The sequence below is a fragment of the Mustela putorius genome, unplaced genomic scaffold, assembly GCF_011764305.1.
Source record: "Mustela putorius furo isolate JIRA1106 unplaced genomic scaffold, ASM1176430v1.1 tig00003859_pilon_pilon_pilon, whole genome shotgun sequence".
Taxonomy (NCBI): Eukaryota; Metazoa; Chordata; class Mammalia; order Carnivora; family Mustelidae; genus Mustela; species Mustela putorius.
Window position 1 is genome coordinate 30,078,728 of NW_025422011.1, and position 20,288 is coordinate 30,099,015.

Consider the following 20,288-nt stretch of genomic DNA (forward strand, 5'->3'; position numbering starts at 1 on the left):
ACGAGAGCACAAATGGGTCCGGGAGCCTGTCTGGAGGGCTGGCGGCTGCCATAACTCGGTGGGGAGTCAACTGTGAGCTGGTCTGGAGTTTAAACCTCATTGTGTGGGGCTGGGAGCTAGCTAGTGAAAGGAGTGTTGGGGCTCAGGAAGACCCTCTGATAGGTGTAGGGAGGGAGATCCATTTCATCAGGTCTCTAAAGTCATTCCCAGACACGTAGACGACAGCAGTTTGGGGATGGCAAGCGGTTGTCAGGGCAAGTTCATCGACAAAGGCAGAGAACAGTGTCCAGAAGGAGCCTCCAAGCGTTAGCATGTCAGCTGAAACCTGTCTTCTTGCCCTCTTACCCAAACTTCTAGAACCTTCTCTTCTATTCCCACTAGCCACAGAAATGAGTGTCCTTGCAAAATGCTTTTATGGAAGGAAAGGTAGAGCTGGATAAAGGCCAAGAGCTTATCTGTACTAGGTTAGGAAGAACAGATTATCAAAGTAAAAAAGGAAGTAAACAAGAAAAATAAGTATACCATTTAAAAGGGATCCAGTAAGGATAAATCAAGACATTTTCCTAATTCAGCTTCAACGTGTGTATGATTTTTACGCGGGGCTACTGGTATTTGTGTCCTTGTCTTGTGAGATTTTTTAGAGACATAAAAACTCATCTTCAATTTCATGCAGAATTCACTGCTTTTGAACAGAATGGAAAGGAATAACCCCTCACGCAGCTCCTGGATTCACCTTAAGCTATTAATTGTGTCTCCGAAGTCTCTCTGGGGCTCAGTCAGTGTCTTCTGGCTAATTCTGAGTTCTGCTTTTGTGCCTATTTAAGTCGACAAAGCACGACACCCCACACAAGCTGACACGCATAGGCACCATTCTGTGCTACCTTGTCCTCTCATGAGACCAGTTCGGTCCTTTTAGCTGCACTTAGCCTTGGAACCACACATTCTCATCTCCTCTGACCCTCTGGTCACCCTCTCTCTGCTCCTTAGGTGTAATCTTGTCTCCTGGCAGACAGGGCCAAAGAGGACTGTTCCTATTATATTCCCCTGATGTTTAGCAAGTTGGGTCCTCAGAAGGTGTAGAAGAAATCCTTTATCACCAGGGCATGGCCCAGCAGCTGACCGAGGAGAGCCCTCACAACCTCCTTCCTTCAGTTAACTTCTGATCCCTGAAAAAGCTCAGCTTTTGTCCCAGAGGCTTGGCCTGGCACGGTTAGGCCAAGCCTACCAGCCCTCAGGGCTCTTCCTCACCAAGGGACAGCAGAGCCGCCATACTGTTCTCTTCTCCAGAGCCCTGGCTAACCAGAGAGCTGCTTATTAGGGGCGTTCTCCCTCACAGCATGTTTACTTGAAAAGAACAGAAACAAGCAAACAGAATGCTGACCTTTCCTAAATGGCCATAAAGTTGGAAAATGAAATTGAATTTGGGTATGTAATGGGGTTAGGAGCAGAGTGAGAGAGTCACAGGGAAAGAGCACACCCTCATTGTGGAAATTAGACAGCCATATGTGAATGGAAATTCCATCCAACAATCTGGGGAAGATGACCTGAGATCCCAGCCATGCTTCTGTGGGCAGGTGAAAAGCAGCAGTGCCCTGAATACAGGCAAGGCCAGTCAGGGGCTCTCTCTCAAACACAGACAGACAGACACACACACACACACACACACACACACACACACACTCCTTCCCACACATAGGTGTCTGTCTCTTCCCAATACCCGTGCCTCGTCTTTTTAACCAAAAAATGATTCTCCATGGCTTGTAGGGTCTAAACACAAGGCATACATCTTTTCTCCTGACCCTACTGCACACACCTCACCCCCTCCAATACACAGTACCCGGACACCCTCCTGACAACAACAGGTAAACCCCAGGCACGTGCCCCACACAAGGCTAGCCCATACTCAAGCCCATCAGTTAATGCACGGTAACTGATCGCTGCCACACGCATTGGACACTGCGCTCACATCCCTTCCCGCAGACAGCACATCAAGGACACTCAGCATTCATTCCACTATCCTTGTAATAAGCTCCCCAGGCTGCCTTAGCTCCCGCATGAAGTCAGCCTCTATCCCCCTTTAAGGGCGCAGATGTTTGTCGTGCTGTCTTACCTGGACCACGACCACTTGGATGGAGACATGATCTGGGAGTCGGATTGGTGCCCGGAAATACTGGGACAGAGCAACCAGCAGATGCAAGATGGCTACCAGGCTCTTGGCATGAACAGCTGAAATAAAACAGGATTTTAAAATTAGAGAACCTTCTTCCAGATCCTAGGCAAATATAAGCAGATATTCAAAACGTAGCAGTACCATACCCAATGCACCTTCTATCGCCCCATCCCTGCCACAAAGGATCTCATGGGCCTCCCCTTTTAGGCCCCCTCAGTCTTGGCCAAGTCCCATGGAGCTGCTGCTTGGATCATGTTACTTTTGGGTTTCCCATATAGTGCCTCTCCACTCTAATCCAAGTTTCCAGTAGGGACCCTGACAACTGCTGAATTTTGAGATCAGATCAGCCCTCTGCCATCCCCATGTTTTTGCTCATTCTGTTCTAATAACCACGAGCGTGTCTGCTCTGCCTGCTCTCTCCCTTCTCCATTGACGGTGAACTCTTTGGGTTATCACTACTGCCATGTAGATGTATGCCAGGGCTCTACCCCAAGAACATCCTCAATAAATTGAGCACTGAGTCAGGAACACTGGGGATCCTTTCCTTTGTTCAGGGCTTAGAGTCCCCCGAGGAAGGCACGACACATCCAAAGGGCTTTGATGGTCTTCTGAACACTGTGTATGGTCTGCGTAGGCAGGGCCCCTTAGGGAAGGGCTGGGAGATGATGTTTATGACCCAAATAGCTTCTGTAGCTAGAGAGCAATGGGCTGGGTGTGAAACCACTAGGGAAGGGTAGGCCACCACTGAGTTGTAGTTTTTGCAGCAGCCGAGAGGAGAACATGCTACAAAAACGACAATGCTGTGACGTAATGGGTACACACGGGGTCAGTTCTCTGGAGCTTCAGTTCTCTCTCGCTTGACAAGCTCTGTATTGGTTTTCCTTTTCTTTTTTTTTTTTTTTTAAAGATTTTTTTATTATTTAATTGACAGACAGAGATCACAAGTAGGCAGAGAGGCAGGCGGGGCGGGGGTCAGGCGTCGGAGGTGGGGAAGCAGGCTTCCTGCCGAGCAGAGAGCCTGATGCAGGGCTCCATCCCAGGACACTGGGTGACCTGAGCTGAAGGCAGAGGATTGTTTTTTTAAAAGATTTTATTTATTTATTTATTTATTTATTTATTTATATTTTCAGAAAAGCAGTATTTATTATTTTTTCACCATACCCAGTGCTCCATGCAATCCGTGCCCTCTATAATACCCACCACCTGGTACCCCAACCTCCCAACCCCCGCCACTTCAAACCCCTCAGATTGTTTTTCAGAGTCCATAGTCTCTCATGATTCACCTCCCCTTCCAATTTACCCCAACTCCCTTCTCCTCTCTAACATCCCTTGTCCTCCATGATATTTGTTATGCTCCACAAATAAGTGAAACCATATGCTAATTGACTCTCTCTGCTTGACTTATTTCACTCAGCATAATCTCTTCCAGTCCCGTCCATGTTGCTACAAAAGTTGGGTATTCATCCTTTCTGATGGAGGCATAATACTCCATAGTGTATATGGACTACATCTTCCTTATCCATTCATCCGTTGAAGGGCATCTTGGTTCTTTCCATAGTTTGGCGACCGTGGCCAGGGCAGAGGCTTTAACCCACTGAGCCACCCAGGCGCCCCTCTGTATTGGTTTTCTGCCTGCATGACCTTGGGTAGGCCATTCAATGCCTCTGGAGCCTCAATCCGCTCCTCTTTGCAAATGGGGATAACAGTAACTATGCAGAAATACAATTTGTAAGAATTTCCAGAGATAACAGGCAAAGCTTTCAGCACATAGCAGGTTGTGCTGTGGAATGGTTGGAAGGGTTGATGTATTTTTTTTATTATAACTCAGGAGAAAATACCTGGCACCTAGGCAATAAAGTCATGTCAACGATCTCCTCGTTCTTTCGCCTAAAAGGAAAGATTCACCAGATACCTTACCTGCCTTCACAGTCCTACCGGCCTCATGGGTTTCTCTTTATGGGGGGGAGGGCACTTAAGGGAAGAACCAAACATGCTCATTTTGTGTACTTAGCCCACACTGGATCCATTACCAGGGTGTCATTCTCTCTGCCCTGGGACTGAGGAACCTGCTTTAGTATAGTCTTAAGAAATCGCCAAGAAAAGGAAATGACTCAGACATTCCTTGGGCACTCATTAGTGTTGCTTGTTATCACTGCTGTTTCAAAGAAGGCTCTCCACTGAGAGCAGCAGCCCCACACCCACACACAGCAGACGATCTGCTCCTAACTCAGCCCCCCAGAAGACATTTTTCAGTTCTGGGCTTTTGGGCATCGACCACAATTTCACCCACAGTGACAGCCTCAAAAAAAGGCTCCCGGCATGGGAGTGACCTACTGCCAAGGCGGGCTTGCTGCCGGAGTGAGGCATCACCGGGTTTGCCTGTCTGATCAGAACTGCCATATCCCTGGCCCGTCACAGAGGGCTGTAAGGACATTGGCTAACTCTGCTAGAGGAGGTGTGGTCGAAAAGCTGGCTCTTACACACGGGTGGCCTGTACTTCATCTTGACCATCTCACTAAGCAACACAGAGCTGTTTCATAAGTACCATACAGATGTCAGTCTCCTCTGATGAGGGTTCTGTCCCCCGAGGAGTTTTTTCAAAAGAAGTAATTATAGTTTCTCTCTGCCTCTTTCTCCCCCCACCCCCTACACACACACTACATGTGCAGATAGGTTAATTATTATGTAATATATCATCATTAAAGAATTCTGGAAAACACCATGTATAATAACCAGAGGATAGTTTAGACCAGTGGTTTTCAAAAAACAATTTTTTTTTTTTTTATTAAGCAGAGAAACCCTTTGTTTAAAAGCCATTAGGCAAAACAGATGAGAAAAAAAAAGTACAAGTGCTCCCGTCCCCAAGTCCTAACTGCAGCCCACCCACGGCTGGCTCTCTCCTCACTGATGCCTGAGTTCCTCCTGGCAGATCATGAGGTTGGGCCAAGCATGGTTTAATAATCACTGCTTTAACAAATTATGGTATATCCACACAATGGAATAGTTTCCATGCGCTGAAGATCACTGTTTAAACAATGTAACTATAAATATTAATAATGTAATGTTAAACAGGAACAATAGAAACAATGGAAATAGACACACTTATGGATATACAGATTTAAACACATACACACACGTATGCACACACATACACACGCATGCTTGTGGCCAAGACTTAGAAAGGAATATTAAAAAAATGAAAACATGGTAGTTTCCTATTTCAAAGTTTTCTTTAGGCCAAAGATATGTCATCTTTTTCCATTAAGACAAATCCTAACAACCTTTGCATATTTGGGTGCCCGCTTCATTGCCACCTCTGAGCGTGTCTCCTGGTCTCTCCCTGACACTAGACAGAATCTAGAGCCACCGTGATCTGGCACTCAAGTCAGGAAGGCAATGTACAGATTTAGAGCAGGGCCAAGGTTCTGCTGTATAAACTGGGCACTCAGCCACTGTAACAAGAGCTGAAAAATTTCCAAGAAGCTGCCAAGTTAGAAACAGTCCTTCAAATAGGAGCTGTGGCGGAAATATAAACCCGTGCCATTTTTCAGGAGGCAATTTGACAATACATATTATGACCTTAGAAATGTACATATACTTTGGCCCTAAAATACCATTCCTAGCTTTTAGCCTAAAGAAGTAATTGTGGCGGGGCGCCTGGGTGGCTCAGTGGGTTAAGCCGCTGCCTTCAGCTCAGGTCATGATCTCAGGGTCCTGGGATCAAGCCCCGCATCGGGCTCTTTGCTCAGCAGGGGGCCTGCTTCCTCCTCTCTCTCTGCCTGTCTCTCTGCCTGCTTGTCATCTCTCTCTGTCAAATAAATAAATAAAATCTTTAAAAAAAAAAAAAAAAAGAAGTAATTGTGGCTAGGAGCAGAGAGAACTCATCAGGCTATGTTTATAAGGGTGGAAAAAAAAATCTCAAAATCCATCATTAATTAAATTGCTTATGATATAACCATATAATATCCTGTTACATAATGTTAAAAGTGACAGAATATTTAAAGATTTGTCAAGATCTACATCTTCTAAACATATACAGACTGAGCTCATCTTTATAAAAATAAACTCTATTTACAGAAGTATACACACATTTATTTTCCTCTTTCTTACGCCACTGTGTAAGACTTGATGGAGCACACTACCGGGTCCCTATCTCTGGGTGGGCGGCTTAGAGGAACAGCATGTACAGGCTTAGTGCACAGGTGCTAGACTCTCTGGCTCTCATTTCCGGCTCCGCCACTTACCACTCGTGTGACCTTGGACGATGATATTCCTTTAGCAAATATTACTGTGCTTAGTAATCACCAGTCACTCTTCTAGATTTTGGGGACTCAGTAGTGAAAAGACAAAAATCCCTGACCTCATAAAGCTTACAAAAATTGTTTCTTAACTTCTCTCTGACTCTATTTTCCCACCTGTAAAATGGGCATAATAGAATTCTTATCTGAGATGAGCGAGGATTACAAGAATCAAAAGATGTAAACTGCTTAGAACAGTATAAAGCATACAGAAAGCACCATAAATAGGTTAGATGTTTATATTTAAATGTCTTTTATCTTTGTAAGTTTTTAATAACAAAAATTGTTGTGAAGAAAACAGAAAAGGAAGAGTTTCCTAAAGCCCTAGATGAAATGCCTTGGTAACTCACAGCTATCCCTGCCACCTTTATCCTGATGGGGAAGGCGATACAATGTCAAACAGCCAGAGAGGAAAACAGGAGGGATGGAACTCCCCTCTCGGAGTGGGGCCCAGCACATTCCTTAGGGAAGAAGCCAGTGCTGCTCCCGGGCATCACAGGGAGCTGGCCACTGAGATAATTATCTCTCTGACCTAGTAATTCAGCTCCCTTTTGGAAATCTATCTGACAGGAATAATTTGAGAGACGCAAAAAGAGACCCAACTTAAGACATTTGACTTGGCCTTATCTGATAGGAGCCATAGGCCAGCAAATGTCTTGATAGGATCAACGTCAACATAGGGTTTAAACTTACTATGGGATTATCTACCCCATGAAACAGAAGCAAAAGGAAGTACAAAGACCCCACGGGAATATAGGAAATACGATCTAATATTAAGAGAAAGCAACATACCAGACTGTATATGACTTCATCAAGGAACAATAGGCATGATATGGACAGTAGTGGGCAAAAAAAATGGAAATAGCTAGATGAGAATGGTAATACAGGGGACTATTGTACTCACACACATCTCCCTGCAAGAAATGAAGGTAAATGTGAACGAAACAAATCATTAAAAGCTACTGAACACAGTAGTCTTCTGGGGCACCTGGGTGGCTCAGTCGGTTAAGTGTCCAGTTCTTGGTTTCAGCAAGGTCGTGATCTCAGGATTACGAGATTGAGCCCCGGGTTTGGCTCTGTGCTCAGCGCTGAGTCAGCTGGAAATTCTCTCCCTCTGCCTCTCCCCCTACTCATGCGTGTGCTTGCTCGCTCTCTCTCTCTCTCAAATAAATAAATCTTTATTTATTATGAAGATTTAAAAATTTATGATAAAGATTTATTTATCTGAGAGACAGCAGAGTGAGAAAGAACACTTGTTGGGGGGGAGGGGCAGAGGGAGAAGCAGACTCCCCACTGACCCAGGAGCCTGATGTGGGGCTGGATCCCAGGACCCTGGGATCATGACCTGAGCCAAAGGCAGATGCTTAACCGACTGAGCCACCCAGGTGCCCATAGATACATCTTTAAGACAAAAACAAACAAAAAACCCCATTCTTCTGTCTTTCCCAAGCTGGATACCCTGGCAAGTTAAGAGGTGTTTTGTTTTTTTTTGGAGGGGTACGTGGAGATGGTCCATATTTAGGGAGCAGGAAGTAGAATGAGATGAAAGGAAGTGGGGCTCTTCATTGGAAGACTTTTAACGCTTGTGACGGTTCTGGAGTTCCAAAATGTAGCTGCAGATCCTACACACGTAATCAAGGGCTCTTCCTCTCCCCCCGTACTCCCAACACTATTAGCAGACCCTGGGGCAGCATCCAGGGCCCAGCACTTGGCCTCTCCTCCTGCTCCTGGGTGTTCGTCAGGCAGCGGATGCCCCACTCCAAGCAGCGTGTGCTGTGTGCGCCAAGATGTAATTACACAGCAGGAGACACGCGGCATCTCCCCTCCAATGTCAGATGCTAGAAACTTGCTGAAGAGGTTGTGTCTGGCAGTTACTGGGTCTCTAAGTTGAGGGGTAAAGATTTCCTTTTCTCTCCCAAGTTAGAAAGGCATGCTTTGTTTTGTTTTCTGCTCTTGCTGGGGAGGGCAGGTGTCCATTCTAAGTTTTTATAAACTGGATACAGCAAGGTCTAGTATTTAACTCCTTGATACTTAACAGCAGAGGACACCATCTAGATGATTTTATTAATCTGAATTCTTCTTTTCATCTATTGCAAAGAAGAAAACAACTCTGGACTCCCTCCGAGAAAGCTGTTATTGCTACTGGGTTCACCAGATTTGCCGATGTAACGCTGATTCTGTTACGGACTCATAGTATCCGTAGCAGACTGGCGGGCCCTTAAGAAAAGAATAGGCCGTTCACATTTTCCCAGGTCCTGGGGCTACACTGACTGTGCAGCCTGAATTTGAAAATCCTGTTCCAGGGCCTGTGATCTCAGCCAGATCGTTGACCCTTCTGGAAAATAGAGGGCTGAGAGGAAGGTCATGGGCTTAAGAACAGAGTCAAGTCCTCCCCACCCCACCGGGGTCAAGAAGTAGGGATCCTCACCTCCTCCCCGCTCTATGAGTTAGAGACACAGCTTTCTCGAAAGGTTGTGCTGGGGCTCAGGGGGAGCTCAGTCAGGAAGAGTCACAGCCTCCTCCCTGTCTCCCAAGAGCTTGCTACAAACAGCCTTTCACAGAAGCGCACACCGGACTTGGTTCTTTTCCCGGCAGTGCAGAGGAGAAGTTCTCTGAGGAAGGGCATGTCTGGCTCAATGTTAAATGGGTTCGCACCCCCCACCGCAGGCCTGCCAGGTCCCCGGATGGCCTCTCAGGGAAACCGAGGGGTGGGCACCACAGCCCCATCCTTCTTTTCTTTTTCTTTTTTTTTTTTTTTAAGATTTTATTTATTTATTTATTTAACAGAGAGAGATCACGAGTAGGCAGAGAGGCAGGCAGAGAGAGAGAGAGGAGGAAGCAGGCTCCTGCTGAGCAGAGAGCCCGATGCGGGACTCGATCCTAGGACCCTGAGATCATGACCCGAGCCGAAGGCAGCGGCTTAACCCACTGAGCCACCCAGGCGCCCCCCATCCTTCTTTATGAAACTCACAGTCCACGTTCCACTTGATGCTCCTGGGAGGAAGTTTCAGGGTTTCGTTGATCTTCTCCAGGACAGTCTGCAGCTTTTGCTTCTGAGCTATCTCCGACTGGGTGACTTCGGCAACATTCAGCTTCTCGCTCTCAAGCTTCTCTAGGGTGACAAGGGGGAGAGAGAGCAGCCGTTACCTCCAGCCACAGACCACCCCAACTCACGCGTTAGCTCGCTCATTCATTCCCTTCCATGTACACCTGCGCTCGCACCTCTGCTCGCTCCACCAGTGTATACGGAACATCCGTTATGTGAGGGATACTGCCCTCCCCTCAGCCAATGGTGGCACTGGTGACACCAGCATGGTGAGAGCTTACCACTCTCTTGAATCCCCACATGATAGGCTCCCGGGAGCACAGAAGTGGGGCATGTAACCCAGCCTGTCATAATTGAACCCTTCTCCACCACTCTGGATTCTTCCCTCTTTTCAACGCTGCCTTCTCCAAGCGTACTCAGGGCCCCAACTAGATAGCCTTGTGTGCCTCCCCTGGGCCTTTTGCACATTTCTGTCCTGTGCGTATAGGTATGTGTCATGCTGAATCACATTTATCTGTTCTAAGCACCTTTTTCCGTATAAACCCACCTGGAATGTAACTTATTTGATGTGTCCTATTTCATAAATTCTAAAGCATACTCCCCCCCCCCCATTTTAACATGCTCTGTTATGAAATCAGAGCTTCTTCAAATTAATGGCATTCTACGGTTGTGGTCCGCCAGGTGGAAGACAGGAGCTCTCACTGCTTCATGTTGGGCACCTTGTGTCCTAGCTCTTCACAGTGTGGCCACTATCTTGTCTCGATCAGCCTAGAAGAACACTTTCCAAAAGTAGGAAATAAAAATTCTAAGGAAAAAGAAAACTTTGGGTAATAGCAATTTAAATGATTTTTCTTTTTTTGAGTGGTACTTGTAAAATGGTATATTTTAAAATCAATTGTTCTTGAATACAATGGCATAACCCCTTAATACTTACAGACAAAACATTCTAATCATTTCATTGGTCTGAATTTTTATACATTAAGACAAATTTTGGATTTCCAAACGGGAAGTATTAACTGCTGTTGGATTCACCTAATCTCTCCACAACTCCTTCAGGACTGATAGAACTGACACTCTGAAATAGGTTTAAAATGTCTTTTTCCTTTGTTTTTAAGTACTACCCTATAAAAGAATTAAACTTTATGCCAATGGTTCCCCCCATTGCTTATATAATATCTTTTATTTTTCAGTAGTTGTAGCTCATCCAGATCAAATATCCCTCGGGTAATTCTTTGAAGATGAGATTGTCCACTGGAGAATTTCCACAGTTTTTGTGGATTTAAGAATTCTTTTGTGCACCTGGATAGAATGGGCTCAAGCTCTTCTCATTTTTGGAGGCCTGAGTGTTCTCCTTCTCTTCTCTTGCGTTGCTTATGGCCATCATTCTTTACTTCTAAATGCCAGGGATGTAATAAGCCTATATTTAAATGTCTTCCTCTTGATTGTTCAAATGCGAAGAGACCATGTGTGCCTTTTCTATTTTTAGGCTGTGAACTCTTATCTTGGATCCTCTCCTACTGAAGAAAGGACAAGTTGTTTGTATTTTATGTTGCAATCACAATTTTGGTAGTTTGGTAGAGGCTGTCCAAAGTACTAGGTTAAGGAACCTTCTGAAACCTTCTCTTGTCTAAGAAGAAAAGATCACCAGGTTAGGATAGTGATGAGTGTCTTGGGAGAGCACTTGGGGTTGGGGGGTGGGTGAGGCTAGGAGTGGCAGCGTCAGAACCACTCTCCAGCTGGCCATGTCGTGGTACATCGTGGCCTGTGATTTTTCATATTTATAACCTTCTGTTGGCATTGGACTTCTTAGGTCTCTGAGTCTGTTTTCTAGCTCACTAACTTTTTTTTTTGCACTGTTGTCCATTCTGTTCTCATTTTTTTTAAAAAATTGGATTTTAGACATTACCTGCTAGAATACTCGTTTTTTCTGGTTTTGCTGTTATTTTTGTCACAATAGTAACATTATGATCTTCTTAAAATTAAGAAAAGTTTGATTTTTAACATCTGGCATTATTCAGAACGAGACTTTTTATGGTTTGCTTATTTCTTTTGCATTACTAATTTTGGAGAAAACGTAATTCTGCTTTACTTTTTTTTCTACTTTAGTTATGCTTTGGGTTTTTTGCTTCTAATTTTTGTCAGGTATTTTATTTTAGGCACTAATATTGGTATAATGTGGATTTGAGTAGCTAGAATATCTTGAAGTAAACTTTATTAATAGTTTTAGGTATATCTTTTCATGTTCACACACACAGAGTTCTCTCTCATTCTCTTTTAATGAAAGTGAGATTACAGTGTATATATTTTTCTGCTACTTTTTTATTCATTCAAACATTTATTATGAGTATCTAGGTCAACATATATGGATATAATTCATTTTTTGGGTACCTTTTGACCACCTTTACCTACTCTGTCCACCCCAACCCCTTACTTCTGGCAACCACCACTGTTCTCTTTATCTATGAGCTTTTTTAAAAAAATAAAAATTCAACATATAAGTAAGATCATATAGTATTTTACTTAGCATAGTGTTCTCAAAGTCCATCTACTTTATTGTAAATAGCAAGATTTCACTCTTTTTTATGACCAAATAATACTCCACTGTATAAATATACATACACCGTGTCTTCTTTATCCATTCATCCATTGATAGACACTTAGGTTGTTTTCATATCTTGGCTCTTGTAAATAATGCTCCAGTGAACATAGGGATGCACATATCTTTCAATTAGCATTTTCATTTTCTTCTTTAGACAAATAACCAAAAGTGGAATCAGTGAACCATATGGTATTTTCATTTTTTATTTTTTTAAAAGATTTTATTTATTTACTTGACAGAGATCACAAGCAGGCAGAGAGGCAGGCAGAGAGAGAGAGTTGGAAGCAGGCTCCCCACTGAGCAGAGAGCCTGATGTGGGGCTCGATCCCAGGACCTTGGGATCACGACCTAAGCCAAAGGCAGAGGCTTTAATCCACTGAGCCACACAGGCACCCCAATTCATTTTTAATTTTTTAAAGAACCCCCATATCGTTTTCCACAGTGGCTGCACCAGTTTACATTCTTAGCAACAGTGCATGAATTTTCCCTTTTCTTCACATCCTTGTCAATATTTATTATTTCTTGTCATTCTGGTACTAGCCATTCTGTTACTAGCTCTTCTGACTCATGTTAGGTATTATTGTGGTTTTGGGTTGCCTTTCTCCGATGATTACTGATGTTGTGCACCTTTTCATGTGTCTGTTAGCCATCTGAGTGTCTTCTTGGGAAAAGTGTCTGTTTAGATCTTCTGTGCATTGTTAATTTCGAATGTCTCCCCCCCACCCCCCCTTTTTTTTTCTGTTCAGTTCCATGAGTTCTTTAAAATTTGGATATTAAACCCTAGCAAATACCGCCCCCCCAACACACTTTGGTAGGTTGCCTTTTCATTGTGTGGATGGTTTCCTTTGCTGTGCAGAAGCTTTTGATTTTGATGTGGTCCCACTTATTTTTGTTTATGTTTTTTGTGTCAAATCCAAAAAAATGACCACTGAGACAAATGTCAAGGAGATGACTGCCTATGTTTTCTCTGGGGAGTTTTCTGGTTTCAGGTCTATGTTCAAGCTTAAAGACCCATTCTGAGTTAGTGTTTGTGTATGTTGTAAGACGGTGGTCCATTTTCAGTCTTTTGCATGTGGCTGTCCAGTTTTCCCAATACCATTTATTGAAGAAACCATATATTCTTGGCTCCTTTGTCATAAATTAATTGGCCATATATGTGCAGCCATATATGTGCCTGTGTGGCTCTCTATTCTGTTCCATTAATGTACGTGTCTGTTTTTATGCCAATACCATACTGTTTTGACCACTGGAGCTTTGTAATACCGTTTGAAATCAGGGAGCGTGGTGCCTCCATCTTATTCTTCTTTGTCAAGATTGTTTTGGCTATTAGAGGTCTTCTGTGGTTCCCTACAAATTTTAGGATCCTTTGTTCTATTTTTTTTTCTGGACAATGTATCTTTATTTCTATCTATCTATTTATTTTCATTTGCATATAATTGACACAAAATGTTATAATAGTTTCAGGTGTACAAAAGAGTGATTCAGGGATGCTTGGGCAGCTCAGCTGGTTAAGCAACCTCCTTCAGCTCAGGTCATTATCCCAGGGTTCTGGAATAGAGTTCCACATTGGGCTCCCCTGCTCTGCAGAGAGCCTGCTTCTCCCTCTCCCTCTACCTGCCACTCCCCCGCTTGTGCACTCTCTCTCTCTCTCTCTGTCAAATAAATAAATAAATAAATAAACAAATAAATAAAATACCTAAAAAATAGTGATTCAACAAGTTTACTATGTTATGTTCACTACAAATGTGGCTACCATTTGTCTTGCTACATCTCCATTACAAAATCATTGACTATATTCTTTATGCTGTGTCGTTTATTCCCATGACTTATTTCAGTTTTCTGTGAAAACTACCATTGGAATCTCAATAGGGATAGGATTGAATCTGTAGATTGCTTTGGGTAGTACAGACATTTTAACAATATTAATTCTTCTAATCCATGAACACAGAATATCCTTCCATTTGTGATCTTCAGTTTCTTTTAGGAATGTCTTACAGTTTTAAGTGCAAATGTCTTTCACCTCCTTGGTTAAGTTTATTCCCTGGTATTTTACTCTTTTTTGATGTGATTGTACAGGAGATTGTTTTCTTAATTTCTTTATGACAGTTTCTTGGTATATAGAAATGCAACAAATTTTTATGTATTGATTTTGTATCCTGGAACTTTACTGAATTTGTTTGCTAGTTCTAGAAGATTTTTTGGTGGAATCTTTGGGATTTTCTCTATACATTATCATGTCATTTGCAAATAGTGATAGCTTTACTTCTTCCTTGCCAAACTGGATTCCTTTTATTTATTTTTCTTGTCTGACTGTTCTGGCTAGGAATTCCAATACTATGTTGCATAAAAGTGTCTAGGGTGAGCATCCTTGTCTTGTTCCTTATCTTTGAGAAAAAGCTTCCAGCTTCTCACCATTGGGTATGCAGACTTGTCATATAGAGCCTTTATTATATAGAGATACATTCTCGCTGTACCCACTCTGTTGAGAATTTTTATCATTAATGGATGTAGAATTTTGTCAAATGCTTTTTCTACATCTGTTGAGATGGTCACATGATTTTTATCCTTCATTTTGTTAATGTGGCATATCACACAGATTGATTTGTGGATATGAAACTGTTCTTGCATCCTTGGAATAAATCCCACTTGATCATGTGTATGATCCCTTTAATGTATTGTTGAATTCACTTTGTTAATATTTTGTTGAGGAGTTTTAAATCTATGTTCATTAGGATATTGTTGCCATTTTCTTATGGTGTCCTTGTCTGGTTTTAGCATTGGGGTAACACTGGTTTTGTAAAATCAGTCTGGAAGTGTTCCCTCCTCTTCTATTTTTGGGAAGAGTTTGAGAAGCATTGGTATTAATTTTTTTTAAATGTTTGATAGAATTCACCAGTGAAGCCATCTGGTCCTGGATTTTTGTTCGTTGGGGACTTTTTAATTACTGATTCAGTTTCCTTATTAATAATCAATTTGTTCAGATTTTCTATTTCTTCATGATTTAGTCTTGGTGAGTTGAATATTTCTAGGAATTTATCAATTTCTTCTAGGTCGAACAATTGTTGGTGTATAATTATTCACAGTAGTTTCTTATGATCCTTTGTATTTCTGTAGTATCAACTGTAATATCACCTCTTTCATTTCTGATTTTGTAGCCTCTCTCTGTGAGTCTGGCTAAATGTTTGTCAGTTCTGTTTATCTCTTTAAAAAAAAAAAACCAGCTCTGGGGCACCTGGGTGGCTCAGTGGGTTAAGCCTCTGCCTTCAGCTCAGGTCATGATCTCAAGGTCCTGGGATCGAGCCTCGCATCAGGCTCTCTGCTTGGCAGGGAGTCTGTTTCCTCCTCTCTCTCTGCCTGCCTCTCTGCCAACTTGTGATCTCTGTCTCTGTCAAATAAATAAATAACATCTTAAAAAAAAAATAAACAGCTCTTAGTTTCACTGATCTTTTCTATTATCTTTTTAGTTTTGAAACATGTCTCTATATGATACATGTCTCATTCAAACATACGAGTATCTTTCTATGTCAGTACATATTGATAAAACTCATTTAAAAAATCTACCTAATTATTATGGGACATAACTTATTCAACCATTCCTCTGCAGATACATAGTCAGTTTATAAGCCACTTTTTTCTCATTTGTATTAAAGTTTTAATAAATGCATGTGTGGGTGGGCATGTGTGTATGTTACTAGCTGATTATTGCTAGTTAAAAGAAAAGCTGTTGGCTTACAGATCTTCTTCTTAGAGTCATCTTACCAAATCTCCTTATTAGTTCTATTATTGTTTGAGTTTTTAGCATTCTCTGCATATGGAAATAAGATAAAACATAGTTATCTCGATGTTGTAAGCTTATATCATTTATTTCAATTTCATGACATTTTAAAATAAAAGATTTGAGAACCTCTTCCACTATTTCTACCCCCTACTTTATTTTTAAAATACTCAACCCCCAAAATTTAACAGATCCACTCAAATATCCTTATCGTTAAATAGTAATTGCACTCATTGTTGCTAAGTATTTATAGATAATTTCTTTCTCAAGACTCCTGGTTTTTCTCTTTTGCTCTTTATTAGGCTAATTTCAGCTTGCTACATGACAATTTTCTATTGCTGAAATTTTATTTTCCCATGAAATTGTTTCTTTCATGTTTCTATAGTTCTGCAAATTGTTCATCATTAGTTTAACTTGTTGTAAAGTAATAGGCATGACTTTGAAGTAGGATGTTATTTAGAAAATTTTCTCAGGATTATTTTGTGAATCTTTCACTTGTTTTTGAATTTAGCATCCCAGTATGCTTTTGGAGAAATTATTTTTAGAAAACAATGAAATAGTATTTAAAAGTTCTGAAGTATCAATACAGGGCAGAATAAACTCAATTACTCTGAATGGTAGAAAAACTGAGATGTTCTAAGAAACAGAGTTACTATATATAACATACTATATTAATGTAACTATTCTTCAGAGAATCAGAGTACATAAAATTCTCTTTCCAATATGAGTGATTCCTGAGTTATTACATTTGTATTTTCCAAATATACAGAGAGGCTTTGTTAGAAATTTTTTTTTAATTGTATCATGGCCAGAGAATTTGGTCTGTATAATAATATGTTGAGACACACTTTTCAAACTCTGTAAGTGTTCCATATGCGGTTTTCTGAAAGAAAGAATACTACAGTTTTGGTATGGCTGGTTAATTGTATTCTCCAAATCTCTCTCCTTATGAACTTCTTTCTTAATGTGTTTATTAATAGGTATATGTTAAAAATCTAACACTGTGATGGCAATTTATGATGTCCCTATAATTCTGATTGTCATTTTTATACAGTGATGCACAAAAAAATAGGTTTAAAGTGTCTGTATTTTAGGTTTAAAGTGTCTGTATTTTCTTAGTAGCTTTATTCTCCTCAATATGTAGAGACTTTCTACAGTAATTCTTTTTGCCCTAAAATCTCTTTTGTCAGATGTTAAAATAGTTACCCCAGCTTTCTTTTAATTAGTATTAGTCTAGTCTATGCAATTATTTCCACTCTTTAAACCACCCTAATGCAGGGTTTGAACTTACCACCCTGAGATCAAGACCTGAGCTAAGATGAAGAGTCAGGTGCTTAACCTACTGAGCCACCCAGGTACCCCTAATTATTTCCACTCTTTAAACCATTCTTTGTCCTCATAAATTAAGAATGTCTCTTGTAAACAGCCTGTAAAAAAATGTTGGGCTACCTAGTCTGACAATCTCTGTCTTTCAAATGGATAAAGTCAATTTATATTGAAAGGGTTCGTCAATATACCTGGATTCACTTCTACCAATTTACTTTTAACTTTCTATTATTCTGCTTTTCTGGTTTTTTTATCCACCCTTCCATCCTTGCTTTCTCTTGGAGTAAGGTTTCTATTTTCTCATTTCATTTTTTCCCCATTGCTAGTAGGGAGGTTTACATTCTGTTTTATTATTTTAGTGGCCACCCCCCAAAATTTATCATGTGTATTTAATTTAATAGAAATAATACAGGCTTTCTCAATCTGACTTATTGCACTTAGCCTGTGTACTAAATAATACAGGGCTTGAGATACTTTGACTCTAGTCATACTCTTCCTGACCTAAATGCTATTATTGGTATTTTATCTTAATTTTAAAAATCAACAAATTAGACATCATTTTGATTGTTTATATTCATTTAATTATTGCTTTCATCTACCCACCATGGTGATATTTTTTATTGTAGATATAGGTTTTTATTTCATTTTATTAAAAAATTTTTTTGAGTAGAGTTCACACAATGTTACATTAGTTTCAGATGTACAAAACAGTGACTCAACATCTCTGTATATTATGCTACACTCTCCACAAGTGTAGCTACCATCTGTCACCATTCAGCACTATTACAATATCACCAACTATATTTCCTTTACTATATATTTTATTCCCATGATTTACTCATTCCGTATTGGAAACCTGTATTTCCCATTCCCCTTTGTCCATTTTTGCCTATCATCTACCCCTTCCTTCTGGCAAGCATGAGTTTGTTTTCCATTTATGGATATGATTCTGCTTTTTGTTTATTCATTTGTTATGTTTTTTTACATTCCACATAAGTGAAATCGTATGATATTTGGCTTTCTCAGTCCAACTTATTGCACTTAGCCTAATACCCTCTGGGACCAACCATGCTGTCACAAATTGCAAGATCTCAACCTTTTTTCATGGCTAATATTCCACTATATATACATATATACACACAACTTCTTTATGCATTCATCTATCAATGGGCACTTGGGTTCCATATCTTGGCTATTATAAATAATGCTGCAAAAAACACTGGGGTACATAGATCTTCAAATTAGTATTTTTGTTTTCTTTGGATAAATATGTAGTAGTAGAATTATTGGATGGTAGGGTATTCCTATTTTTAATTTTTTTGAGGAAACTCCATACTGTTTTCCACAGTGGCTGCACCAATTTACATTCCCACCAATACACAAGGGTTCCCCTTCCTTTGTATGCTCACTAACACTTGCTATTTCTGGTCTCTTTGATTTTAGCCATTCTAACTGGTTTAAAGTGATACCTCATTGTGGTTTTGATTTACATTTCCCTAATGATTACCGATGTTGAACATTTTCTCATGTATCTGCAGACTGTCTATATGTCATCTTTGGAAAAATGTTCTATTCAGGTCCTCTGCCTATTTTTAATTGGATTATTTGATTTTCTTGGTGTTAAGTTGTATAAGTTCTTTACATATTGTGTATATTAATCCCTTGTGAGATATGTCATTTTCAAATATCTTTCTCCTTTCAGTAGGTTGCTTTTTTGGACTTTTGTTTTTTTTCTTCACTGTGCATACGCTTTTTGTTTTGATGTAGTTGCCCTAGTTTATTTTTATTCCCCATATCTTAAGAAATATATCTAGAAAAATGTTGCTATGGACAATGTCAAAGAAATTACTGCTTAAGTTCTCTTTTAAGATTTTTATGGTTTCAGGTCTTACATTTAGGCCTTTAATATATTTTGAGTTTATTTTTGCATGTAGTGTAAGAAAGGGTTCAGCTCATTCTTTTGCATGTTGCTGTCCAATTTCTCCAACACCATTTGTTGATGAGACCATCTTTTCCCCATTGTATAGTCTTGCCTCCTTTGTCACACCTTAATTGACTACATAGGCATGGTTTTATTTCTGAGCTCTTTATTTTACCTACCATGTGACCTTTGCTCATCATTTTTTGTTACATTTCAGATCTTTATTTTGGGTTCATTTTTCTTGCTCTGGAATATATCCTTTAGAGATACCTTTCAGTGAGGGTCTTTTGGAAGTAAACCCTCTTAATTTATGTTTGCTTAAAATGTCTTCATTTTCTCATTTAAAAAATTTTTAGAATTAAATTCAATTAACATATAGTATATTATTAGTTTCAGAGATAGAATTTAGTGATGCATCAGTTTCACAGAACACCCAGTGCTCACTATATCAAGTGCCCTTCTTAATGCCCATCACCCAGTTACCTCATCCCACACTTGCCTCCCCTCCAGCCACCCTCAGTCTGTTTTCTATAGTTCAGTCTCATCTTTAAAAAATAGCTTTTTTTCTGGGTAACTTATAACTTGGCATTTTTTTCTGAATTTTGAAAATTTCATTTTAATATGTTTTGGCTATTGTTGTTCCTGAAGAAAGATGGCTTTCACTCTGTTGTTATTTTATAGGTAATCTATCTTTTCTCTCTGCTTTTAATCATTTCTTTATTTTCAGTATTCTTTACAAAGGTTTCATTATAAAGTGTGCAGGTATAGATTTCTTTTATTTATCCTCTTTGGGAGTCTATGAACTTCCTTAATCTGAAAATTCATAGTATTCATAGTATTCATCAATTTTCTTAGAAAATCTCTGTCTTTTAATTCTCTTTTTTATTTTAGGCACTCTTTTCTCTCTAAATTGCCTTCTGGGTAATTTCTTCAGTGCCAACTTCCAGTTCACAAATTCTTCCTTTAGCTATGTCTAATCCATTGCATTTTCTAATGACTACTTTTTTGTTTTCATATCTAGAAGGTCTGTTTGGTTCTCTTTCACATTGACTTGTCCAATTTTGATAGCTAGTTTTTAAAAAAAGATTTACTTATTTTAGACTTTATTTTATTTTATATATTTTATATTTATTTATATTTATAAGATTTAGAT

The 20,288-nt window shown here is 40.2% G+C and overlaps 1 protein-coding gene across 2 annotated transcripts in view; it reads right to left on the minus strand.

The window, feature by feature from the left end:
• Nucleotides 1-20,288, minus strand: part of PARVA (parvin alpha) — a 172,482-nt gene that overhangs the window by 21,047 nt on the left and 131,147 nt on the right. For both annotated transcript variants that reach the window (XM_004751997.3, XM_013055840.2), the window contains exons 5-6: nt 9,440-9,580; nt 2,111-2,226 (exon numbers count right to left, since the gene is read on the minus strand). In XM_004751997.3, the coding sequence (XP_004752054.2) occupies nt 2,111-2,226; nt 9,440-9,580 (257 nt within the window). The remainder of the gene's footprint in view (nt 1-2,110; nt 2,227-9,439; nt 9,581-20,288) is intronic.